At 55.4% G+C, this 26,084-nt stretch overlaps 2 protein-coding genes across 2 annotated transcripts; both read right to left on the bottom strand.

Moving 5' to 3' along the window:
- Nucleotides 1-663: 663 nt before the first annotated feature.
- LOC102452196 (chemerin-like receptor 1) lies at nt 664-2,238 on the bottom strand. Its single transcript, XM_006113691.4, has one exon. It carries the CDS (start codon nt 2,204-2,206, stop codon nt 1,124-1,126), a length of 1,083 nt encoding a protein of 360 aa, XP_006113753.2. The 5' UTR covers nt 2,207-2,238; the 3' UTR covers nt 664-1,123.
- Nucleotides 2,239-16,555: 14,317 nt separating this feature from the next.
- Nucleotides 16,556-17,457, bottom strand: LOC142819474 (chemerin-like receptor 1). The gene is given in 2 exon segments (XM_075906938.1): nt 16,556-16,726; nt 16,729-17,457. Coding segments are annotated over 2 exon segments (885 nt in total). The 5' UTR covers nt 17,443-17,457.
- Between the last annotated feature and the right edge of the window lie 8,627 nt (nt 17,458-26,084).

Genomic DNA, 26,084 nt, shown 5'->3' with positions numbered 1-26,084 from the left:
GGGAGGAGGTGCCGGGAGCACCAGTGCATTGTGGGAAGTGCTTTGTATTCATGCCCACCAGTGTGAAGGAAGCTATTTGCATATATTTGCATGTCTAGGCAATCACAGTTAAGTTGCGGACCTCAGAATGTGCTGTAAGTATCGTCGTGGTCCCTGACGCTCACAAAGTTGAGTAGCCCTGTGTGAGTCTCTAAGGTGCTGCTGGTCTTAAAACCCCCCAATTGTTCTCAGCCCTCACCAGGAGATGGAGGTCGATTCTGGGAAACTCCAGGCCAATCCTGGAGGATCGGTAACCCCAGCTGTGACCTTTGGCCCCACTCCTCTCCCTGGACTTTAGATAGAACCCAGGAATCCTGGATCCCTGGCTCCCCTCCCCTGCTCTACCCACTAGACTCCTCCCGGAGCTCAATTTCAAAACAAGACATCTTTTACTTTCATGACAAGGGCTTCTAATGTGCTCGTCACCCCTTTGAGAGACCCCGCTGCTACCACGAGCTAACCTGCCCTACAAAGAATTCCACCCTTATTGAGAAGGTCTTTTTTTTTTTTTTGTAAACAAAGACAGCAGATGCTTCTGTTCCAGATCTCTACTGCCTGTTGCCCTGTCTCAGCCCCCTGTTCCGACACAATTTCCAGCCCAGAGTTCTGCAACCCCCGATATTTTATTTGGAACTTTCAATAAAAGGCAGCGTTAAGGAGAGAAGCAGGGGAAGAAGGTGTTTGTGATTGTTCTCAGAGACCAAATGGAAGACCAAATGAAGACCAGATGCCTGCCGTGGGGTGCCCCCCACATCACTCCTGGGTATAGAAAAGCCTGTCTATGGTCGTGTTGCTGAATGCATTTAATACAGAGAAATCAGTGAAGGATCTGTTTCATCCTTCTTTGGCTTCCGTCCATCTGCATGGATGCATCGGTTCACAGTGTTTGAAGGAAATTCAGGGGGGAAGGACCTCATGAGCCTAGAACATCTCTGGCAAGGGCATATTGGCACCAAAAGAGCTGAGTCGGGATCATGTCCATGGGACGGCAGAGTCTTTAGGGTCCATTTTGCACCATTTATGATGGGAAGAGGTTCGTGCTGACCCCAGCTGCGGTTCCCAGTTCTCAGAAGATGCACGGCTCCTAGGTGGCCAGGGATTCCATCTCCATGGTGGATTTGCTCTTTGTGTAGGTCCTGGTGCTGGCGGCATCCTCGTTGAAGGCTCTTTCGAAGGTGGAGAAGAGGGACCGGCACAGCTTCTCCTTGAAGTTGTGACCCATGAATACATAGAGGATGGGGTTGAGGCAGCTGTTGATGAAGGCCAGGCTGGCTGTCAAGGGGCGGCCTATGATGATGGCAGTGTGCAGGCTCTCGGTCCAGTGTAACTCTAGGAAGGAGAAGACATGGTAGGGGAACCAGCAGAGGAAGAAAGCCACAATCATGGTGGTGATGACCTTGAGGGGCTTACTAGACCGAGTCATGTGGCCCCGCCTTAGGCGGACCAAGATGGCGCCGTAGCAGCACACGATGACGGCAAAGGGGATGAGGAAGCCGAAGACAAAGTGGCTGATGGTCATGGCCTGGTGGTTCATATAGGTAATCCTCTCACTCTCCTCCAAGGTAGCCCCGTCCGGGGTCGTGTTGAAATTATAGTAGCAGTGGATGATGTCCTTGTTATTCGGAGAGGGACCCGTGTGGCGGAAGTAGAGATTCGGAGAACACAAAACCAAGGCCAGGACCCACACAGCCAAAGCTACCAATAAAGCCAGGCGAGGCGTGCGGTAGTTCTGGGCCCACACCGGGAGCGTGACGGAGATGCAACGGTCTATGCTGATGACCATGAGAAGGTAGACACTAGCGTAGAGGTTGAAGAAGGCCATGGCTGAGTTGATCTTGCACATGGCCAGCCCGAAGGGCCAGTGGAAATCCATGGCAATGTAGGCCACGCTGAGGGGGAGGAAGAAGGTGAAGATAAAGTCAGCCACGGCCAGGTTGAGGAACCAGATGGTGTTGACAGTTCTCTTCATCCGGAAACTGGTGATGAAGATAACCAGCCCGTTGCCCGTCACTCCGAGCACGAAGGCAATGGAGTAGATCACCATGGAGAGCCCATGCATGCTCTTTGGCAGCGCTTTCTGCTGGTCATCATCTTTATCTTCTCCATAATAAGTCATGGGGTAATCACTCCAGGAAGTTGTGGGGAGGGCGGTGCCCTTCACAGCCATGGGAGTGTCTCCTGTTCTCTCCTTTGGACCTTTCTCCACCTGGAACACACCAACACAACCCCTCCGTTAGTCATCTCCCCGGGCAGCCTCCCAACCAGTCAGTGCCTGGGCAGGAACACCAGTCTTTACATGGACTCCTGTGGCCTGTTGCCCACTGTGACAGACCGGGCCGCGTCTGGGCACAACTGAGGCGTCCGCTCAGGGCGAATTGCTCAAATCCGGGGCTCCTTACAGCCCCCAGACTGGTGACCTCTCCAAACAGGCCACAAACCAGTCTCACAGAGCGCTTCAGCTGCCTGCCTGAAGCCTCACGAGCAAAACCCCTCCGACAGACCAGCAATATCCATGCCCCAGATGGCCCCGGGCCTCATACACAGGTGGGGGGGTCCTAGCACCCAATCCCACCTACCCCGAACAAGTCCTGTCCGGTTCCAAGAAACCAGCCACAGATCTCTGGTCAATTTACCCTCTGGATCTTACCCACAAATCACGCTGGGCCAATCCTTTAGAATCTATATCTAAAGGTTTATTATCACAAGAAAGAAAAGCCTGAGAGTAAGGTTGTTAAAGTACAGTACGTTACATGCACCGAATCTCCCAGTCCTCGATGCAGGCTCTAGCAGAGATGTTACAGCTGCTGGTTTAAAAGTTCTTGTTGCACATCCTAGCATCAGGATGGGTTCACAGGTCTTCCGGGCTCTTCGATCCCTGCAGTGCTGCCTCTGGGATGAAGTGCTGAGCTGAGAAAAAAATGGCATCGACCGCATGGCCTATTTATCCCTCCTTCCTGGCCTCTTCTAGTATGCAGCAGGTCACCTGGTCAGAGGCCAATCTCTGTGTTTCCTGTTGGCTGCTCTCAGGTGACAGCCCCCATTCTTTGGGTGTGTCCTTGGCCCATCAAGTGCCATTGTCCCACAGGGCCTGGATAATCAGCCTGTCCATAGCAATGCTTAACCACATTCAGAGAAATATTCAGCTTTCACACAGATTACAGATTCCTACCTACACACACAGACATTATACACTCACATAAATAGCGTACATAGGATCAGCAAACAATAAGCTCCCATTCAATACCCCACATGGCTCCCTTTTTTACCAATTTCTGAGGCCAACACCCCCAGCTAGGGGTGCAGAAGTGATCTGGCTGCTTCCCTCCAATTAGGTAATGTGACACCCACATTGACACTCAGCGAGACACTTGAACTAAGACGATAGAGGGAGGGGCTCAAGAGACGCTCCTGGCACCTGTCTGGTAAAGTAACTTACTGTTTTCCCAGTCACTAGGTTTGGTCAATGTCTCCCAACTGAAGGACGGTGATAAATTGGAGAGGACTCAGAGAAGCATCATGGGAATTATTCAGATATTGGAACCCCTGCCTTCTGAGAGATTTTCAAAAGGATGGCAAGTGTTGCATCCAATCGGAATTAGTGGGTGAGGTTTTATGATTAGCCTCCCTTTCAATAAGGGGCATTTCTGGTCACTGGTGATTCAGAACTCCCCAGGGAACAAAGTGGTTTCAGGTTGAACCACAATGAAAGATTTTCACAATTTTAAGTGGCTGAAAATGTCAGGAAAAATCAGTTTGGGATCCATTTCCTTTGAGCAGAACCGAACCATATCGTTTGCATCTTGAGCAATTTTAATGGGTTTGACTAATTTAAAACTTGATATTCCCAAATGAGGAGTCATTTCGAATGGACACATTTTGTTTCCAAACATGTCCTGTGGAAACCTTTCAATCTGGGGAGGAAATTTTTTTTTTGGCAAGATGTGTGTGTGGGGGGCATGTCTGTGTTACATTATTGGATTCTAAAGATCACTGTTGCACCCATGGGGGGTGTTTGCCCCAAAAGTCTGTACAAAGGGGGCCAAGTGAGGTGTCACATGAAAGCTTCTGTTCTGCTGATTCAGTGGGTGCTATTCATGTACTTGTCTAATGTCTGAGTGTGGAGTTATCATTAGGTACTCTGTGTTGATGCTGGACAATTCCCTGTCTGAGGCAGAGCCATGGGCAAGGAATGTTCAGCCAGTGACTGCACTAATTAGCAAGGCTCCAGGGACAATGAATCTCTAGGTGCTAATACACAGCTGAGGAATGTCTGGATCCCTGCAAGCCGGCCAGGAGAATACTTGCTGACTTGGGACACAAGGATGGGTCAATGGACCATTGGCCAGGAGGATGCCAGGGGAGGTATATAAGTGCCATGTGGCACCCTCCATCTGGTCTTGAGTTCAGCTCCTTATCCCAGGTGCAGTTTTGAATGCAACAACGAGCCAGGAAGAACCGTGGACCCATCCTGACATAGGATGTTCACCAGAGACTTTTAAGATAGCAGTTTGTAACATCTCTGCTGAGAGCCTGCAACAAGAACTGGGTGATTCAATGCATGTCATGCATTATCCTTTAACCACCTTACTTGCCTGCTTTTCTTTCTTCAAGTAATAAACCTTTAGGCTGTGTCTAGACTGGCAAGTTTTTCTGCAAAATCATCTGCTTTTGCGGAAAAACTTGCCAGCTGTCTACACTGGCCACTTGAATTTCTGCAGAAGCACTGACGATCTCATGTAAGATTGTCAGTGCTTTTGTGGAAATACTATGCTGCTCCCGTTCGGGCAAAAGTCTTTTTCCGAAAAACTTTTGCGCAAAAGGGCCAGCGTAGACAGCAGAGATTTGTTTTCCGCAAAAAAGCCCCAGTTGCGAAAATGGAGATCGGAAAAGCGCGTCTAGATTGCGGAAAAGCGCGTCTAGATTGGCCATGGATGCTTTTCCGCAAAAAGTGCTTTTGCGGAAAAGCGTCCTGCCAATCTAGACGCGCTTTTCCGAAAATGCTTTTAACGGAAAACTTTTCTGTTAAAAGCATTTCTGGAAAATCATGCCAGTGTAGACGTAGCCTTAGATTGTAGATTCTGAAGGATTGGCTCAGCGTGATCTCGTGGGTAAGCTCCAGAGTGTAAATTGACCTGGGAATTGTGGCTGGTTTCTTAGGACCGGAAGAACCCGTTCGGGGTAGGAGAGATTGGGTTCTATAACCCCTCACCTGTGTGCAGGCCTGGGGCTGATTGGGGCACAGGGAGAGCTGGGGGGGTCAGAGGGGTTTTACTCGTGAGGCTTCAGGCAGGCAGCTGAAGTGCTCGGTGTGACTGGTTTGTGGCCTGTTTGGAAGGTCTCCAGTCTGGGGCTGTACGGAGCCCTGAGTTTTGAGCAATTCGCCCAGCAGATGCCCCCTGCTGTGCCCAGACCCGGCCCGGTCCATCATAGCCTGTGTCACGTTACTGGATCTTGAGGGGAGCATCCAGATCGCTGCTGCACCCATAGGTGGGGGTGTTGGCCCCCAGAAAATGGTATAAAAGGGGGGCCATGTGGGGTGTTGAATAGAAGCTCACTGTCTGCTAATCCTATGTACGCTGTTCATGTGTGTGTATAATGTCTGTGTGTGCAATTATTAGCATGTACTTGTATGGATACTGAAGATTTCCCTGCATGTGGTTGAGCATTGGGCAGGGCCGGGCCTGTGGACATGCTAATTACCGAGGCCCTGTGGGACAATGGCACTCAATGGGCCGAGGACACACCTAAAGAATGGGGGCTGTCACCTGAGAGCTGCCAGCAGGGAACACAGAGATTGGCCTCTGGCCAGGTGACCTGCTACAGCCAAGAAGGAACCAGGAAGGATGTATAAAGAGGCCATGTGGTTGACGCCATCTTGGTCTTCAGCTCAGCACTTCATCCCAGAGGCAGCAATGCAGGGATCAAAGAGCCCGGAAGACCTGTGGACCCATCCTGATCTTAGGATGTGCAACAAGAACTTTTAAACCAGCAGTTGTAACATCTCTGCTAGAGCCTGCATCGAGGACTGGGAGATTCGACGCATGTAACGTACTATTCCTTTAACAACCTTACTCTCATGCTTTTCTTTATTGTAATAATAAACCTTTAGTTGTTAGATTCTAAAGGATTGGCCCAGCGTGATTTGTGGGTAAGGTCCAAAGGGTAAATTGACCAGGGATCTGTGGCTGGTTTCTTGGAACCGGACAGAACTTGTTCGGGGTAGGTGGGATTGGGTGCTAGGACCCCCCACCGGTGTATGAGGCCCAGGGCCGTCTGGGGCATGGATATTGCTGGGGCCTCAGAGGGGTTTTGCTCGTGAGGCTTCAGGCAGGCGGCTGAAGCGTTCTGTGGGACTGGTTTGTGGCCTGTTTGGAGAGGTCACCAGTCTGGGGGCTGTAAGGAGCCCCGAAGTTGAGCAATTCGCCCTTAGCGAACGCCCTCAGCTGTACCCAGACACGGCCCGGTCCGTCACAGCCTGATGCAAACAATTTGGTGAAAATGGCCCAGATTTTTGAAATGTTTTAGTGTCACCAAATTTTCATTTTTCACTGAACCCTCCCCTGCTCCACTTTGATCAAAATATTTCACTTCATGCTACTCAAAACCTGTCAGATGTTTGCAGGAGGAGGGACGGAAATACCAGCCACTAACAAGTTCAGAGGCAAGATCAAAATGCAGGTTCCCTGTGCGTGGTTGTGTGTTGCACCACACTCAGTGGATTGTTTATGACTATTTCAGTGGGGATATGGAGGAGCATTTTAACCCGCCCAGAGACTCAGGCCTGGACTGACAAGTAGCCATCCTTCTACAAAGGCATTTCACCAGCCAATCGCAGACAGAGAGCGCAGAATTGACCTTCATCTGCAAATCTGACAGTTTCCCTCGGCTTGATCAAAGACATGAACTAGATGTTGCATTACACAGCCAGCCTGCCCTGCCTTGAACATTACACTTTTCCCTGAAAAGGTATTTAGGGGACACTTCCAGCCCACTCAATTAGCCTCATTAGAACCGGACCTACAAATGAAAGGTACTTTTTTCCCTTCTTTTTCTGTGGTGAATTCTAGGTTCCTGTTACATTTCTCCAGCTCTTCTGAGGAAGTGGGTTTTGCTGATATATAGATATATTTGTGTTAGTCTCCAAGGTGCCCCAGGACTGCTTATTGTTTTTACAGTTGGAGACTAACAGGGTGACCCCTCTGAGCCTTTTTATTTCAATGGGGTTTCAATGATTGTTCTGCAAAGACTCTCCCATGGGTCGGAAACGGGCCGGGGGGTTTGGCCGCCTGGGTTCTGTTACTGGTTCTGGGAGGGGCGGGGGAAGGTGGGGAGGGCAGGGGGCCAGGACTCCTGGGTTCTGGGAGGGGAGCGGGGCCCAGGGCTTTACGCCAGGGAGGGCTCTGGGACCCAGTGGCGGGTACAGCCCGGCAGGCCAAGCCCATAAATCTGGCACGTTCCTGCAGAGAGGCAGCTTCGCCGTGGGAACGGATCTTCCCACGATAAGCCCACGACCCCTCCCCCAAAGGGCTGGCTGTGGGGAGAGCTGGGGCTGCCCTGGGGGCTCTTGTGGGGCCGAGGCCTGGAGCTCACCGACAGGCTGAGAGGTGCCGGGAGGGGTCCCAAGCCCTGCGATGTCCAACCGGGGCAGTTGTTGCACAAGGGAGGAGCACGAACAGACTTAACGTCCCAGAGCCGCTTCCCCTCCCCGCCACGGCTGGGGGCTCCGGTTACGCTGGATGTGAGGGGGCAGGTCCCCCCTCCAAACCTGAGAATCCCACCCCGGAGTCGGGAAGAGAACCCAGCAGTCCTCGCTCCCGCCCCTCCCACGCCCTAAGCCCACTTCCCTGCCAGAACTCGGGAGAAAACCTGGGAATCTTGGCTCCACGCACCCTGCACTAACCACTAGACCCCGCTCTCCTGCCAGAGATGGAGAGAGGACCCAGCAGTCCCGTCCCACCCCAGTGCCAGTGTCAGGGCTACATACATTCATTCTTTTCTCCCTGCCTCCCACAACAGGGATAGAACCCAGGAGTCCTGGCTCCCCTCTTCCCCCCTTCTTTAATCTACTAGATTGCACCCACAGAGAACCCACAATGCCTAGCTCCCAGCCCCCCCAACCAGAGCAGGGATAGAACCCAGGACACCTGCCCCCGTCCCTGCTCTAACCCCCCCAGGTCCCTGCACCTCCCCTGGTCAGGGATGGAGCCCAGGCGTCCTGGTCCCCCTCTCGCACCTCTGGATGGCCCCGATGCTTGGGGGGGGGGGCTCCTTCTCTGTCAGTGGGGCTGTCTGGCTGAGTCTCTCCCTGCAGCCAGCCCCACCTGCTCCTCCAGGTCAGTGGTGCCCAGCACTCTGGGGCCACAGGATGCTGGGATCGTGCCACCAGCAAGACGTGAGAGGAAGTGGCCAAGAGGGGAAGAAGAGCGAGCCTCCGCCCAGACAGAGAGCCACAGAAAAATGATGTAACCCCTGTCACCCACCCTGGGGTGGGACAGGGCAGCTGGGTCCTCTCTTCATCTCTGGCAGGGTAGTGGGGTCTAGTGGTTAGAGCAGGGAGGGGCGGGAGCCTGGACTCCTGGGTTCTCTTCCCAAGTCTGGGAGGGGAGTGGGGTCTAGTGCTTGGAGGGGCTGGCGTCTGGACTCCTGGGTTCCTTGTCCAGGTCTGGGAGGGGAGTGAGGCTTACAGCAGGGGCGGGTGTGGGCAGACAGGACTCCTGACCCAGGTCTGCGGGGGAGTGGGGTGTAGTGGTTAGGGTAGGAGGCCACTTTGTTAATTTATTACAAAGGTGCCCCAAAGCGGGGACCATGCACCTGAAATGCTCCAGCGCAGAACAGTGTTGAAGAAGATCCGAGGGGGCTCCCAGAGCCTGCTCGTGAGCCCAGCCAACACCCTGTCGCTAGCACCCCCGCAAGGAGGGGGGAGACAAGTGAATGGCCTTTGCGGGGTAAAGTTCGGAGTCAGGCCTTGGCTTGCCCTACCCCCCTGTGCCCTTGGGTGCAGAAAGGCCTGGACGGGAGCCGCGGCCCTTTTCGTGGCTACCAGAGATCACCCTGAACCGGCCCGCGCTGCTGCTCCTAGTCTGAGGCTGTTTTCTAGGAGACCCAACAGGACAAACCCGGAGCCGAAGGGCGAGGAAGCGGCGGCCGGGCGATAAAATACCACTTCCATCTCCTGCCGCGACGCTCGCCCGTCGCCTCGCTGCTGGAAACCCCCCAGGTCCTCAGGGCTGCAAAATACCCCGGTCTGGCTGTACAAGCCCGGGGGCAGGCGGGGAGGGGCAGGAGGAACCAGACTGGGGGAGGGAAAGGCCCCACAAAGGGGTGGGATGGAGCCAGAGCCGCTGGAGGGGGCGGTATTGGGCTGACCCCTCATCATGCGTCCATCGGGGGGCCCAGAACCCAACATGCCGACTGTGCTTGGCGGCTCTCCAGTCCCACCGGCTCCCGGCTCATAGACTCCTGGCTGGGGAGGGGTTGGCAGAGGCCTCGGGAGGTGGCTCCAAGCTGTGATTTCCCTGGGGTTCCCCCGCCCCAGCTCACCAGCCACCCTGCCCTGGGGTTCCCTTGGCCCCTGTGCCCACTGCAGTCAGCTGTGCGAGGGGGTCGTGATTTCACAGGTGAGAGATGTTGGCAGGCCCAGCTCTTACAACAGTGCTGGGAGCCAGGACTCCTGCGTCCTATCACCCAGTTCTAGGTCAGGAGCGGGGTCTAGTGGTTAGAGCATGACAGGGCTGGGAACCAGCTCTCCTGGGTTCTATCCGTGGCTCTGGGAGGGAAGGGGAGTCTAGTGGTTAGAGAAGGGCAGGGCTCTTATCTTGGGCTCTTCCCCCGGCCCGAGGAGGGGAGTGAGGTGCACAGCTCAGTGCAGAGAAGGGCACGAAGGGCTGGGGACTTGCTGCAGGGGAGAAAGAACAACCCAGCTCGGGAGTTTTTCAGCGCCTGGCACATCGCCAGGAACTTCTGCTGCTTCTGCCTGTTGCAGCAGCCTGTTTCCAGCTGTTTGCTGCCTGTTTGCCAGCGCAGGATGGGTTGTCCCCACCACTTCCTGAGCTGCCCCTCCCTCTTCTACGTGCCCAGCACTACGGGCTCTCCAGTGGGCGTCGGGGTCGGACGCCCCTTGGAGCCACTTGCTGGACGAGTGTCTGGGACATACCAGGGCCAGAGCTGGAGAGGGTCATGGACCATCTAGGCCCACCCTGCCCTCAGTCCCAGTTTAGCTCCTGCCCTGCTCCGCCCACTAGGTATGTTGGCCACAGAGTCAGGTCAGGTGTTTGCCTTGCTCCGCCCATAAGGCAGGCTGGCCATGGAGCCGACCCTGCTCAGTCTGGCCTTGGCTCTTACTGGGGAGTGGGATTGGCAAGCCCTTGAGCCCTCCCTCCCCCGCCCATTTCCCCAGGACCACTGGCCAGAGCGTTACCACCCCCAGGGGCTGTCGTGGGGAGAGGAGGCTCCTAGCTCCACCCTCCTGTCAGTGCCCATCCACCCTGAATCAGGACCCCACCAAGTATCCCAGCCAGCCTGTGCCACGGGCACGGACCCTGGACTGAAACAGGACAACGTCGCCTTGCTGCAGCTGGGATCAGCCCCAGTGTCTCCAGTGGAGCTACAGCCCATTGACCCAGCTGGGATCAGCGCCAGTGACCCCAATAGAGCTCCGGCCCATTGACCCAGCTGGGATCTTCCCCAGTGACCCCAATAGAGCTAAAGCCCATTGACCCAGCTGGGATCTTCCCCAGTGACCCCAATAGAGCTACAGCCATTGACCCAGCTGGGATCTTCCCCAGTGACCCCAATAGAGCTACAGCCCATTGACCCAGCTGGGATCAGCCCCATTGACCCCAATAGAGCTACGGCCCATTTACCGAGCTGGGATCTGCCCCAGTGACTCCAGTGGAGCTACGGCCCATTGGCCCAGCTAGGATCTGGCTGATTTGCCTTGTTGTTCTCCCGCAATCTGTGCTGAAGTTCAGTAGCTGTCCCGAGAGACCTGGAGAAAGTGGATATCACTGAATCAGTGACTGGTGAGCGTAGATAAAAAGATAGACGGGGAGTGCTCATGGGCTAGTCATATGGGCCCGTGGTGCCCGTGCTCCAGGAGTATTCAGAGCCGGGGGCCCTGCTGCACCAATATTTGGAGCTGGATCTCTCCCCGGCCCTGCCCGGATGGGTCCCTCAGGACAGCCTGTTCTTTCTGTTTGCTGGTCATTCTTTGAAGTTATAACTAGTAGTCAAACAAAGGCAATAGCCCAGTAGGAAACGGCAATTCAGTAACCAGGATGTGTGAAGAGACAAAACACCAGAGGCGAGAGAGATCAGAGCTCCGTCCACGACAGACAGTGGTTGAAGAAAATACAGGACTATGTAGCACTTTAAAGACTAACAAGATGGTTTATTAGATGATGAGCTTTCGTGGGCTGAAGAAAAACTGAAGGGGAGGTTGAGCTGCCAGTAAAACGCCTTTTTTTTTTTTTTGAAGCAAGCATCAGAAAAAAGTCGTCTTTGTGTTTTAAAGTAGGTCTAATTCCAATAAACATTATTGTACAAAGCCAACTTTGAACTTTTTATTAGTGAACTTAAAATCACAATAACTGAAGCCCTGGCGAACACCTTCACACTCAGAAATGTACATATTAAAGCCAAGTATCAAACTTGACTCTAGGTGTAACCATTTGAGAGTGATTGCTTTATTACAAAATAGTCAGGGAGAAAGTTATAAGACTATTAAAAACATTGAAAAATTTCTTATACGTCACTAGAACAAAACCAAGCCAGTGCATTATGATAAGATTTTGACCAATCCACTACGTTACAAAATCTTCTGACAATATTTTACAAAATCCTTGCTTTGACTATAGACATCATTATGGCACATCCATGCAGGCACAATGGTATGGTGACATTATTTTCATGATCAATTAGACATCACTGTAAGCAGAAGAAAGTTACTTTATTTCATGTAAAAGAACTTTGAGAGCTCTAGTAAACAAAAGAGATTCTGTGAAAAAGAGTAAAGTTACATCTACACTAGCCCCCAAGTTCGAACTAGGGAGGCTAATGAGGGTGACCGAAACTGCTAATGAAGCGCGGGATTTAAATATCCCACGCTTGATTAGCATATTCCTGGCCGGTTGCCATTTTGGAAACTGACTAGCCCGAAGTAACTGCCCACGTCTACACACGGCAGAGAAGCGTGAGTCCAAGATAAACCCCTTAGTTTGAATTAACAGTTAAACTTCATTCCACCACCAAAAATTATACACACCTGACGCCCGTGGAAGTGCTGATACATAGATAGATAGATGAGGGGCGGTGTTTGGTGATAGATAGAAAAGGAGGTGCATAGAGACCGAGGGTGTGTATGGGAACAGATAAAGGTGTGTGTGGAGATAGATAGATAGATAGATAGATAGATAGATAGATAGATAGATAGATAGATAGATAGATAGATAGATAGATAAGGAGGTGCATGGAGATAGAGGGGCTGTATGGGGATTGAGAGAGAAAGGTGTCCCTCCTCCTTCGTGCCCTGCCCCACGGCTGCTACAACCAAAGCAGGTGGGGAGGAATTTGCTCAGTTCTTGGCCACAGGCTCATAACTTCCCCTGCGGGGAGATGATGAAAGACCAGGACTGGCAGAGCTGTGGTCATGTGCGCAGGGCATGCAGGGTGCGGGGTTGTCCCTCGGTGCTCCCGGCCCGTTCCCAGCATGGGGAGCTGAGTGGGGACTAGATGGAGAACGACAGCCCATTGACCCAGCTGGGATCTGCCCCATTGATTCCAGTGGAGCTACAGCCCATCGACCCAGCTGGGATCTGCCCCAGTGACTCCAGTGGAGCTACGGCCCATTGACCCAGCTGGGATCTGCCCCATTGATTCCAGTGGAGCTACGGCCCATTGACCCAGCTGGGATCTGCCCCAGTGACTCCAGTGGAGCTACGGCCCATTGACCCAGCTGGGATCTGCCCCAGTGACTCCAGTGGAGCTACGGCCCATTGACCCAGCTGGGATCTGCCCCATTGACTCCAGTGGAGCTACGGCCCATTGACCCAGCTGGGATCTGCCCCAGTGACTCCAGTGGAGCTACGGCCCATTGACCCAGCTGGGATCTGCCCCAGTGACTCCAGTGGAGCTACGGCCCATCGACCCAGCTGGGATCTGCCCCAGTGACTCCAGTGGAGCTACGGCCCATTGACCCAGCTGGGATCTGCCCCAGTGAGTCCAATAGAGCTACGGCCCATCGACCCACCTGGGAACTACCCCAGGGTATGTCTACACTTGCCCCTACTTCAAAGTAGGGAGGTAAATGAAGCATACCGAAGTTGCAAATCAAACACGGTATTTAAATAGCCCACGCTTGATTAGCATAATTGCGGCCGGTCGCCATTTTAAAATGCTGGTCACCCAATTTAACTTGCTACGTGTAGACGTGGTAGTCCGATTTAAAACCTTCCCTCGAATTAACTGGTACTCCTCATTGCACAAGGAGTCTCAGTTCATTCAAGGGAAGGGTTTCTGATTGAACTTCCGCATCTACACGTGGCAAGTAAATCGAGCGACTGGCATTTTAAAATGGCGACCGGCCGCGATTATGCTAATCAAGTGCGAGATACTTAAATCCCGCGCTTGATTTGCAACTTCGGTATGCTTCATTTGCCTCCCTACATTGTACTAGGGGGCAAGTGTAGACATACCCAAAGTGACTCCAATGCACCTACGGCCCACCGACCCACCTGGGATCTGCCCCATTGATTCCAGTGGAGCTACAGCCCATTGACCCACCTGGGATCTGCCCCATTGATTCCAGTGGAGCTACAGCCCATTGACCCACCTGGGAACTGCCCCATTGATTCCAGTGGAGCTACAGCCCATTGACCCACCTGGGATCTGCCCCAGTGATTCCAGTGGAGCTACAGCCCATTGATCCAGCTGGGACCTGACCAATTTGCTGGTTCATTGCCCCATTGACTGTTCTCAAATTCAAACTGATTCCCACACAAGCGCCGTAAGGAAAGTTTTGCACAGAAGAGACTTTTGCTCCGTCTGTTTTGGTCGTCCAGCGTCTAGGGAGCTTGCTGGTCTGTATGGGGGAGGGAGAGAGAGCGCGGCTGGCCTTAGAGTGCCTGCAGACAGACAGACAGACAGACAGGGCTCCACTCCCCAGTTCCCATCACTCCCTTAACTGAAGCCATCAGGAGGGAGTTATTCGCCCTTTTCTGGGGCCTTCTCTGCACAGTAACGGTTTGTGTGCAAGGTTGTGGTGCTGTGAGGAACCTCCTGTTCTTTGTCCACACTCGCTCCTGGTGTGGGCAGAGAGCAGCCATGTGGGCGTGGAGAGCCATGCACTGGGGGTGGCTCCCCACCGTCTCCCAGGCAATTGGCCGCAGGGGGCTTAGGGCCGGGTTTTCCAGGCCTCCTGGGGCAAGTCCAACATCAGGGGATGCTTGTCTCTGCATCCCAGCTAGATTGCCAGCAGCTTTCCTGTGGTGTGTGTGACAGGCAGTGTGTGACAGCCAGTGTGTGTGACAGGGCACGTGTGTGTAACAGGCAGATAGCAACCCCTTTCTGCGCAAGATCCTTATGCCTCAAAACACTCGCATTTTCTAATGCCCAGGTAGCCCCTGGAATCAGAGTTAAATTTGCTTCCCTCCCCAAAAAGACGCTGCTGAGAGCAATGAAAAAGGCTTCCTGGGTGGACAGGACAGCAAAAGAGGGAGAGAGAAAGTTTATAAACTCTCCAGATCCTGAGCTGAACTAAAACAGGATCAAACCTTCTAGGGCAACAACCCCAATGGTTCGAAGATCTTAGAAGCATCGGACCACAAGGGACCACAAAGTTTGTCTCATCTGCCCCTGCCATCATGTTGGAGTGGAGTCTGTGTGCGGTGTGGGCCGTTTTGGGGAGGTGAGTTAGTGGAGCAGGTGAAATCGCCACTGAACGAACTCCCCACAACAATCTCCAGGACAGAGAGCAGCTTCCCCGGAGGGAAAACGTGAGGGAAAGACGAGAGCGGGACCAAGCCAAACGGTTGTTGTGAAAAGGAGGCTGTTGCAAGAGTCCATGTCGGTGGTTAGGTGGAGAGTCAGGACTCCTGGGTTCCATCCCAGACTCTGCCATGGAATGGCTTGGAGATCTTGGACAAGTCATGTCCTACACCTGTGCCTCAGTTTCCCCTCCAAACATTTCTCCCATTACTGTGTGACCTCACTGTGGCCAAGCCTGTTTCTCCCAGTCAGTCTGTGCAGCACCCAGCACAAGGGGCCCTGAACATGGTTGGGATTTGGGCAGGGCCTTGCCCATCGATCTCCGGTGGGAACTGGGCAGCACCTTGCACGATGGGGCCTCTGATGTCCAAAAGGACCCTCAAGAATTTCAACTGGCTCTCTCCAGAGCAGAGGCATGGAGCAGATGGGGAAGCAGGGAAGGGGGAGATCCAATGGGGCAGCTGGAGGGTTTACCGCATTTCCTTCCACGTGTCTTGGGGGGACGCAGCACCTCAGAGACGACCCCCGTCCCAGGTCCCCGACGCGATGCCTGCAGCTCCCCGGACTGGCTCAGCCGGCAGCAGGAATCCTGTGCAGGATGGTGGAGATCACAGGACATGGCCAGGTCCGATCCCTCTGCAAAGTCTGGCAGGCCTCCAGTTCCCACGTGAACCACAAACTCCCCTCGCTGGGTCCCAGCAAGGTGTCTGCATTCTGAGGCTCATGTCTGGGGGACAGCGGGCCAGGCACCCCGCAAGGAACAGAGACAGCCACGTCCAACCAGCTCCACCGGGTGAGGTCCCAGGAGCAGAGACGCCAGCTGGGACTCTGCCCCCCGGCCCTCCCGGCTGGGAAAGAGACCAGAGCCCCGCTGGGAGTCGGCTGCAGGAGATCTGAGCCCGGCCTCTGCTGCAGCGTCCCCAGCCCTGCTAAGGAAACCTTCGCGCTGGGCTACAGACCACACAAACCACAGCCCAGCCTCCAGCCGGCCTGCGTCAGCACCGTTACTCACGCCCCCTGTGGCAGAGCTGAGCTGCCGGTGAGGCGCTGTCTGCACTGGAGGCCAGCTCCAGGGCACAAGCTCATGCGGAGATGGGTTTTCCGCACTTCCGAGCTGCGTCCCAACTCCAACTCCGGGGCTGCTGCAGAGCACGTGGCAGGGAAGGGAAAGGGAGACCTGATTAGCACCTTACGCCAAGTACCTAAATTATGCTGCCAGGTGGTTTGGCTGCTGTGCTGAGCCCCGAGCTTTGGAGAACAGTGTACGGCAGTGGGTCTCAGCCAGCAGTACGCACGGCCCGGGGGCAGGCAGAGCTCTTCCAGGGGTACATCAACTCGTCTCGCGATTTCCTGGCTTCCAAGCAAGCACCATAGAACACACAAGCAGAGACGGGTTCTTCATTCTCCTCACTCTCCTCTGCAGAAGATCAAAAATCTACATGCCAAAATACAATTTGGGGATCAAAAGGAGCCGACAGCAGCCGGTGAACAGAATTCTTTCCCCGTGCCATGTCCACCAACAGCGTCCATTCCCCTAGTCAGCTGGCTCCAGCCCTGTGTGGTCAGTGGTGTCGGGGTTGTGTGTGCATTCCAGGTACCTCAGAAACTCTTCCTCCATGGTGAGGTAGAAGATGGGGTTGAGGCAGCTGTTGACATATGTCAGAACACACAAGCAGATGTGCTTCCTATTTCCAGAACAGGCCGAGGGTGCGCAGCTGAAATCCACAGGAAATAGAAGACGCGATAGGGCAGCCAGCAGAGGAAGAAGGTCGGAATCAAACCCAGAAGGATCTTGAGCAGCTGCTTGGCCTGGATCAGCCGGTTCCTTCCCAGCCTGGCAGCTTGAAGAACGTAGAAGATTGAGATCAAGATCAAGGCTAATGGGATCAGAAACCCGGCCAGGAACTGGATGATGATGGCGACCTTCACCCTCCCTTCATCCAGTGAGAAATTCAGGCTGGTGTTGGCAGGTGGAAGGAGGGATTCCCAGAGGTCACCGTACCGCAAGCTGAACCCGGCAGACAGGGCCCATATACCCAGACTCACCCAGCAGGCCAGGGAGGCCGTGCAGCATTTCTGGGCCCACTCAGGCTGTGCCGTGAGGATGCAGCGATGGACGCTGATGGCCGTGAGGAGGAAGGCGCTGGAGAACATGTGCAGGGAGGTGATGGTGCTGCTCAGCCTCCTGGCCCAGTCTCCGTGCATGGAGAAGATGAAGTTGAATCTGAGGGGCAGGCAGGGGATGAAGATCAAATCGGACACGGCCCGGTTGAGGAACCACATGGCGCTGGCCGTCCTCTCCACACGGCAACCGGTGACGAATATGACGTAGCCGTTCCACAACACCCCGATGGGGAAGGCCACGCTGCAGAGCACCAGCAAGGGGGTCCAGTATTTTATTTTTGGAGGAGCGGCTGTCATAGTATCCCCGCTTCTCCTCAGGGCTGGGGGTGGGGCAGGGCGGATGTTGTGCTGAGGGAAGGAAGGAAGAGCAATGAAAAGGGCTCCAGGAGAAGACAGAGAGAGAGAGAGAGATGCAGAGCTTATCATCTCCCCGATCCTGAGCTGAACTCAGGCCAATGGCCCCATTGGCTGGAAGACCTTAGAAGAACAGAACCACAGGGTGAGCAGAGGGGCAGAATTGTCGTTTCGTCTGAGACCTGCCAAGATACCCGGTTTGTTGTGTCTGTTCTCAGCCCCAATGTTTTGTGTTTCTACACAATAGCGGGGATTTTAACTAAACCAAATACATTATTGAAAATAAAACACATTTGCTTCTTGCTGAAAAATTGGATTTCTAAGCAACATGGCGACCTGGGAGCAAAGACAGAGACATACACTACCTCTCTATCTCCCCCAAAGTCCCAAACACTCTTCTTGCTGGAAGCATCCCACGGAGCTGCTAATCCCCACATTGGATTAATCCCCACGTTGCAGGCAAAATCCCCACAAAACCCTTCTCCCCCACAACATAGTAACGTCTGGTCATGAAAAGGTTCCAAGGAAGAGGAAAATAAGATTAAAAAAGCCACCTGGCAAAATGCCAGAGGGTGAAAAGGCCAGTAAAAAGCCAAACGTTTTATTTTTAATGAAGGGACATTTCAGGCATCTGTTTGGCTGTAGAGACGAAGAATCAGGACTCCTGGTTTCATCCCAGACTCTGCCACTAAAATGCTCAGGGGGTTTGGGCAAGGCACATCATGGCCCCGTGCCTCAGTTTCCCCTCTGACCATTTGCCTGTTTAGAGTGTGAGTTGGCTGTGGCCAGACTGTTTCTCCCTGAGGATTGGGGCAGCACCTGGCATAATGGGACCCCCAAACTCAGTCAGAGTCTGTGCAATGCCTGGTGGAAGGCGGCCCCTGAAGTCGGTTGGAGTCTGTGCAGCACCCTAAACTCTGACTATGGGATGGGCAAATAATATCAGCTGGCTCCATCCGGAGAGGATATGGGGAGGAACTGGGGAGAGCAATGGGGGGTGGGTGGAATGAGATCTAATGGGCAGCTGGAGGGTTTCCATCAATTCCTTGCCCGTGTCTTGGGGGGATGCAGTGATGCAGAGCCGACCCCTGTCCCAAGTCCCCTCACGGTGCCTGCAGCTCACCCAGACTGGCCCAGCCAGCTACAAGAAGCCGTTCACATGGGGGGGGATCTCTGTGGGGAGGGAGCCGTGGGGGGAGATCACAGGACGTGGCTGGGTCCGATCACGTCTGCAAAGCCTGGAAGGCCTCCGGCTCCCACAGCTCTACGCAGAGCTCACACGAACCACGAGCTCCCCCCACTGGGCCCCGGCACAGTGTCTGCATTTGGCTCCCACATCCTGGGGCCAGCAGGCGAAACACCCGGGGGGGGGGGGGGGGGGAGCTGGGGCTGAGACAGCCACGTCCAGCCAGCTCCCCGGGGGAGGACTCAGGAGCAGAGACACCAGCTGGGACTTTGCCCTCCAGCCCCTCCCAGTTGGGAACAAGACCAGACCCGCTGGGAGTCGGCCGCTAAGGAAACCCTCGCGCTGGGCTAGAGACCACACAAACCACAGCCCGGCCTCCAACCGGCCTGGGGCGCGTTTCGGTTCAGCCTGAGCCCCCAGGCCAGCCTGGGGCCCATCCCCAAGGAACTTCGCTGGAGCGCAGGGAGGGGGGTTTACCTGCTGGACTAGGGATGTGAAATGCCGATGGTTTCGCAATTTGCATCGATTATTCGATTAGCTGATAAGGACATTTCCGCCCCAGGGCTGTTGCTTCACTTCAAAGGCAAAAGCGTAGCAGGGGGCGCAGGGCCAGTGGGGGGGCTCAGGCAGTGCCCCACTGGCCCTGTGCTCCTCGTAGTGTTTCAAAGGGGCAGCTCCGCACGGAGCCCGGGGTCTGGCCTCAGGCTCCGCACTTTCTGATAGAGGCAGCAAGGCGGGGGGAAGCGACTAGTCGATAAGTCTGTCGACTATCCCGACTCTGTCCCTTTGGCGCCAAGCGCTGGGATCCCGGGTCCGGCTCTGGTGCCCTCGCTGCCACCAAGATGCTGAGCGACTTGAGGACGGGTCATAGAAGGGCCTGGAGGACGGTTAATGGCCAGGAGCCCACCCAGGGCAGAGACGAAGTCCAGGAGCGCCAGATGTGTGTAGCCTTTCCCAGTGTGGAAACTTGCTGCAGCTGCCTGTACCTTAGGGCCAGGTCTACACTAGCAGAGCTGGCTCCCCCCTGCATGCGGCTCAGTGCAGTGCCCTGCGTGTGCAAACGTTCAGCCCCTGCCATTTCTCTCACTTTCCCTTGCTCCTCTCGACCCGGGGAGCAGCGCTTCCCAAACTGCCGTCCGCGGCCCGGGACTCAGCGCGCCTGGCGGCTGCCGGCCCTTAGAGCCACCCGCCCCATTCGGTGCAATGGGCCCCGCGCCCCTGCACCCGGCAGTGCCGGCGAGTGACGAGCGGGGCCCTGCTCCGGCGCTGTGCGGGGCTGGGTCTCTCCCCGGCTCCGCCCGGAGCGGGCCCCGCCCCCCGCGCGTCCCCCTCGGCCCCGGGCATCCCCGCCACGCGCGGCTCCTCCTCGCTCCCTGCCGCCCACGCGCGGCGTTGCACGTGGGCGGGGAGGACGCCCGGGCGTGACGTCACGGCCCGGGGGTTTGGAACCCGCGGGAGGCGCGTGGCGGGGCCTGGCTGGCTCCGGGTTCGGCCTCTGGGGTCTGAGCGCGGACCCGGCCCCACAGCGCAGAAGGGGGGGGGGGCGGCTCGTGCGGCGGGGGGAAGCGAGGGAGGGAGAAGGGGCTTGAGCGGGGGAGGCACCCAGGGACAGGGGTGCAGGAGAGACAAATGCCGGGGGGCCAAGTGCAGACCATGAGGGAAAGGGCGGGTGGGGCGGTGTCAGGGGGAGGGGGACAGGGGGATGCTGGGAGGGCACTGGGGGCTGGAGGGGAGGGGAGGGGCTGGGAGGAGGCTTGAGAGAAGGGGTGGGCATGAGGAAGGTCAGGTGTGAGGGCCCAGAGGGGCAGGAGGGGATGGAGCAGAGACTGGTGAGGGGGTGGGTATTAGGGATAAAGAGGGCAAAGGGAGGCACCAGGAGGGTGCAGGGCTAAGGGACGGTGCAGGTGCCAGGGGATTCTGGGGTGAGGAGGAGGGAGAGCTGGCCACCTGAAGCAGAACTGGACGGGCGAAGCAGGGCAGGCTGGGGAGATTGGGGGGCCAGTGGAAGCAGGGCTGCCGGGGGGGGGGGGGGTGTGAGCAGGGAGCTGGCCGGGGCAGATGTGGGCAGGGTAGGAGAAGCGGCCGCTGGCAGGAGGGCTGAACGCAGGCAGTGGGGCTGGCCAAGGGAGATTGGGAGGAGAAGCGGGGAAGAACTGGCTGCCCGGGCGGGGGTTGGGGGAAGTGGGGCTGGCCAGAGACGCAGCGGGGAGAGCAGGGGGGAGGAATGAATCGGCCTGCGGGGAGTGGGACTGACCCAACCCCGTTCCCCTCTTCCCCCCCCCCCCCACAATGCATGAGTTAGTCTGGCACAGGGATTCTACTGTCCCCCCCCCCCCCACACACACACACACACCCCTCGAGTAGTCGCGATCTATCTGGCTGGTAGACACGCTCATGCAGCCTCAGCACTTTTACCAGCCAGGCAGTTCGAAACTACAAACTGATACATCTAGTACTAATACACCTCACCTACTGAGGAAATACAAGACATGCTCTATGTCTGGTATTTTCTCACTTTGTTTTTCATGTGTTTATATTTTTGGGCTGCAAAAAGCAGAACTGAAAAAAAAGGGTTCCAATTAAAATAAAAAGTTTGGGAAATGCTGGTCTAAGCAGCTTTCTGTCTGTCTTACAGCCCATTTATCCAATCCATATTCCTTAACTTGCTGGCAAGAATATTGTGGGTGACCATATCAAAAGCTTTGCTAAAGCTGGCACTGGGAGATTTGGGAGGACCAGAAACAACTTGTTTGAATATTCATCATTTGATTAATGAATATGCAAATATTCAAATGAACATTACCAGTCCTCCAAAAGTTTATGAATGGATTTACTGGTCCCCGTGTCAAAAAGTTTGGGATCCCCTGCTGTGGAGTATGGGAGTTGACAGGGGCACTATCAGTGGTCGATTCATCAGGTCCTTACTAGACCTGTTAAATCAAACCCCGGAAGATCACTCTTCGGAATGTCGATCTCTGGGTAAGTATAGACAAGCCCCAAGAAAACTGTGAGGCTATGTCTAGGCTGCAGGCTTCTTTGGGGAGAAGCTTTTTTCCAAAGAGATCTTCCGCAAAAACTTCTTCTGAAAGAGCGCACCTGGCACAATGGGGTCCTGATCTCAGTCGGGTCTGGGCAGCGCCCGGCACAATGGGGCCCTGATCTCAGTCAGGTCTGAGCAGCACCCGGCACGATGGAGCCGCTGATCTCGATCGGGTCTGGACAGCACTAGGTCACATCTTACCCCGACTTCCTGTAGTTTCTGCTCTTTGCTTGCCTGTCTCAGGGCTGTGGTGTGTCGGGCTGGGGTGTCTCAGCCGTGGTCCCCGACGTGACAGATGCAGCTCAGACAGGCTGACCATGTGGGGGGCCAGGAAGCTGATTTTCTGTGGGTTTCTGTGGGGCTCAGCAGAGGGGAAGGTAAGGGAGGGGGGCCGCTAGTGTCTGCAAACCTCACAGGCGCCAGGCTCCTGCTGCTCCCTGCTGAATGTCAGGTCCCCTGGGGCCCCAGCGTCACTGTGGTTCTGAGATGGACTCTCTCACAGGCAGGCCTGGTGGGGCCAGGAGCCAAGAGCGGGTGGGGGGGTAGCCACATCCTGGCAGGGCCCCGTCCCGGTTGCACCAGGGCGAGTGGGGGAGCAGAGAAACTACAGGGGGTGGCTGAGGGGAGAGAACGAACTGGAGGCCTGTTCATAGCAGACCAGCCGTCTGAGAAATGGGAGGGGAGCAGGGTCCAGTGGGTAGAGCAGTGGAGGGCAGAGGCTAGGAGCCAGGACTCCTGGGTTTTATCCCCAGCTCCCAGAGGGGAGTAGGGTCCAGTGGGTAGAGCAGTGGAAGGGGAGCTGGGAGCCAGGATTCCTGGGCTCTCCCTGGCTCCCAGAGTGGAGAGGGGTTTGTAATGGATTTCCACACACCCCAGGTGCCACCTGGAACTGGTTCCCCGGGCTCCCCCTTGCCCTGTGCTGGTGTGACAAGCTGCCAGGCCCTCCAACTGGCGCTGTCACCAGCCCTCCCATGGGTAGGGACCCCCCTGCTCCTGGCTTCAGTTACCCACCGGGGCTCTGACCAGCCCCTGCGTGGCAGGGCTCCCACAGGGGTAACTATGAGACCCCCCCGGCTTGCGGCCCCAGCATGATGCCCCCCTTACGGCTCACGGTAACTCTCGCCCTGGGGAGCCGCGTCCCTCACACTGGGCCAAACAAGGCCAAGAGCAGTGAGGTGCGGGTGTGACGTGGTTCCCAGGGCGGCGCCAAGCATCTCACCAGCGACTAAACCCAAACCGCAAACTGAGCTCAGTGTGCGCCACAGACTGGGCCTGGTTCCGCCTCTGCTGAGGGGACCAGCCACCCGGGCGCTGCTCCTCCCCCGGTTCAGTCTTTGCCCCCCCCCCCCCCGCATTGCCAGACCTCCCGTGGGTGGGGGGCGAGACAGGCCAGACACGGTCGCTCCCGAGCTGACGCGGCGCGGGCTGGTGCACAAACCCTGCGTCTCAAAGCCCAGTCCCAGCAGGTCTGTGGGAGACCCCCGCGCCCTCAAGATGGCGTCCGGAGGCCTGGTGACACCGCGTGTCCTCACGAAGTCACGGCTGCCTTTCCCCGAGGGCCTCGGGAGGGAGATCGGCTTCGTTCCCATGGCCCTTTCCCTCCCGCTAGGTGGGAAGCATCCTTCCTCGTGGGTGGAAATACCAAGCCAGGGTCACTGCTCCCACGGTCACGTTCCGAAGCGAGACTCGCGCACGAATCAGACTCTCCTCTTCAGCAAACCCGCAGCGTCCCACGTGCCCGACCTCGCACGCGGCACATCGCCGCGCCGTCCCAATCCCATCATGGCCAACGAGGGTGGAATCTGGCGGGTGGAGCAAGGGGGCCGGGAGCCGGAATGCCTGTGATGGGCGTGGGGCCCCATGAGTTAGACCTAGGGGGCGTCCCTTGTCTGTTAACTGCCCTTGTGCAGGAGTTAGTGCTTGTCAGACCCCCGGCTCCCACCCTGGTTGTATCGGACCCTCTCCAATGTGTCCAGCATTACGGACATGCAGTGTCTCTGGCGGACTAGAGGCAGCAGGGAGGACCTGTCTGGGGCGGCCTGTCTGGCATCTGGCCACTAGGTGGCAGCACGTTCACGGCCTCGCAGAATACTAAGGCTGGAAGAGACCTCAGGAGTCATCGAGTCCAGCCCCCTGCCCAAGGCAGGACCAACCCAACTCAATCATCCCAGACAGGGCTTTGTCAAGCCGGGACTTAAACATCTCTAGGGATGGGGATTCCACCCCCTCCCTCGGGAACCCAGCCCAGCGCTTCCCCACCCGCCTAGGGAAATAATTTTTTCCTCATAGTATCATAGAATCAGATTACTAGGACTGGAAGGGACCTGGAGAGGTCATCGAGTCCAGTCCCCTGCCCTCATGGCAGGACCTAATACTGCCTAGACCATCCCTGAGAGACGTTTAAACACTGGAATAAATTGCCCAGGGAGGTTGTGGAATCTCTATCCCTGGAGATATTTAAGAGTAGGTTAGATAACCACCCTGACAGTTAGGAACTTTTTCCTAATGTCCAACCTAAACCTCCCTTGCTGCAGTTTAAGCCCATTGCTTCTTGTCCTGTCCTCAGAGGCCAAGATGAACACGTTTTTTCCCTCCTCCTTTTAGATATCTGAAAACTGCTCTCATGTCCCTCCTCAATCTTCTGTTTTCCAAACTAAACAAACCCAATTCCTTCAGCCTTCCTTCATAGGTCACATTCTCTAGACCGTTAATCATTCTTGTTGCTCTTCTCTGGACCCTCCCTAATTTCTCCACATCCTTCTTGAAATGCAGTGCCCAGAACAGGACACAACACTCCAACTGGGGCCTCACCAGCGCAGAGTAGAGCGGAAGAACGACTCCTCGTGTCTTGCTCACAACACCCCTGTTAATGCATATCCTCATATCCAGTCTAGACCTCCCCCACTGTAACTTGAGGCCATTGCTCCTTGTTCTGCCATCCGGTCGTTACTGAGAACAGCCTCTCTCCAGCCTTTTTGGAACCTCCCTTCAGGGAGTTGCAGGCTGCTCTCAAATCCCCCCTCACTCGTCACTTCTGCAGACTGAACCAGCCCAAATCCCTCAGTCTCTCCTCATAGGTCATGTGCTCCAGCCCCTGAATCATTTTGGTCACTCTCCACTGGACTCTCTCCAATGCGCCCACGTCCTTTCTGTAATGGGGGCCCAGAATGGGACACAACACTCCAGATATGGCCTCATTAGTGTCGAATAAAGGGGAATAATCACTTCTCTAGATCTGCTGGCAATGCTCCTCGTAATGCCCCTAGTATGCCTTTCGCCTTCTTGGCTACAAGGGCGCCCTGTTGATTCATGTCCAGGTTCTCATCCACTGGAATCCCCAGGCCCTTTTCTGCAGAACTGCTACTTAGCCAGTCGGTGCCCAGCCTGTAACAATACTTGGGATTCTTCTGTCCCAAAGGCAGGACTCTGCCCTTGTCCTTGTTAAACCTCATCAGATTTCTTTTGGCCCAATCCTCTAATCTGTCCAGTCACTTTGGACCCTATCCCTGCCCTCCAGCGTATCTACCTCTCCCCCTAGCTTAGTGTCATCCACAAAGGTGGAATCCATCCCCTCATACAGGTCATTAACAAAGATGTTCAGTAAGGCACATTGTCACCATCTCACTGGATGGGGACTGGACCAGCCTTGGACCATCATGTGTCTTGGGTGGATTTCCGCTCTAGGGTCCCTTCTGACCTGTGCCCAGCGCTTCACCCGGCCCCACCATGCCCTTCCCCCAAATCACACCCAGTCCCAGTGCCCCCACCCCCACACGCCCTGCTGTCATGAGGGTGCTCCGCTCTAGCTGAAGCTATCACAGCTCACAAGACACATACTTTTAGTTCAGGGCTACTCAATATGCGGCCTGTATGTTTGTGGCCCGCGGTGCCATTTGGGTTTACACGGGGCTCAACAGGCTGCCCACGGCTGGGATCTTTTGAACACGGCCCCACAGTGTTGAGGCGTCTCCCAGGTGGGGTGAGCACTGAAAGATGCAAGCGGACGGATTACCTAGAACAGGGTGTCAGGGTTTCTAGCCCCCTGGGAGGAGGTGCCGGGAGCACCAGGGCATTGTGGGAAGTGCTTTGTATTCATGCACACCAGTGTGAAAAAAGCTATTTGCATATAGTTGCATATATATTTGCATGTCTATGCAACCACACTTATGTTGAAGCCCTCGGCATGTGCTGTATCGTTGTGGCCCTTGGGTCTTCCAAAGTTGAATAGCCCTGTGTGAGTCTCTAATGTCCCGTTGGGTGATGACTGATGTGTGAAGCACTTCCGGAACTTTTTTCCCCGCCATAAGGTCTTAAAACCTCTCGCTTGCTCTCAACCCTCACTGGGAGACGGAGGATGAT

Source organism: Pelodiscus sinensis, chromosome 24 (genome assembly GCF_049634645.1).
Source record: "Pelodiscus sinensis isolate JC-2024 chromosome 24, ASM4963464v1, whole genome shotgun sequence".
Classification (NCBI taxonomy): Eukaryota; Metazoa; Chordata; order Testudines; family Trionychidae; genus Pelodiscus; species Pelodiscus sinensis.
Note: the sequence above shows the minus strand (reverse complement) of the source record. Positions and strands in the feature narration are given on the sequence as shown.

Coding starts and splice junctions, on each gene's coding strand:
- LOC102452196 (XM_006113691.4), bottom strand. CDS start 2,206: ATGGCTGTGAAGGGCACCGCCCTCCCCACAACTTCCTGGAGTGATTAC.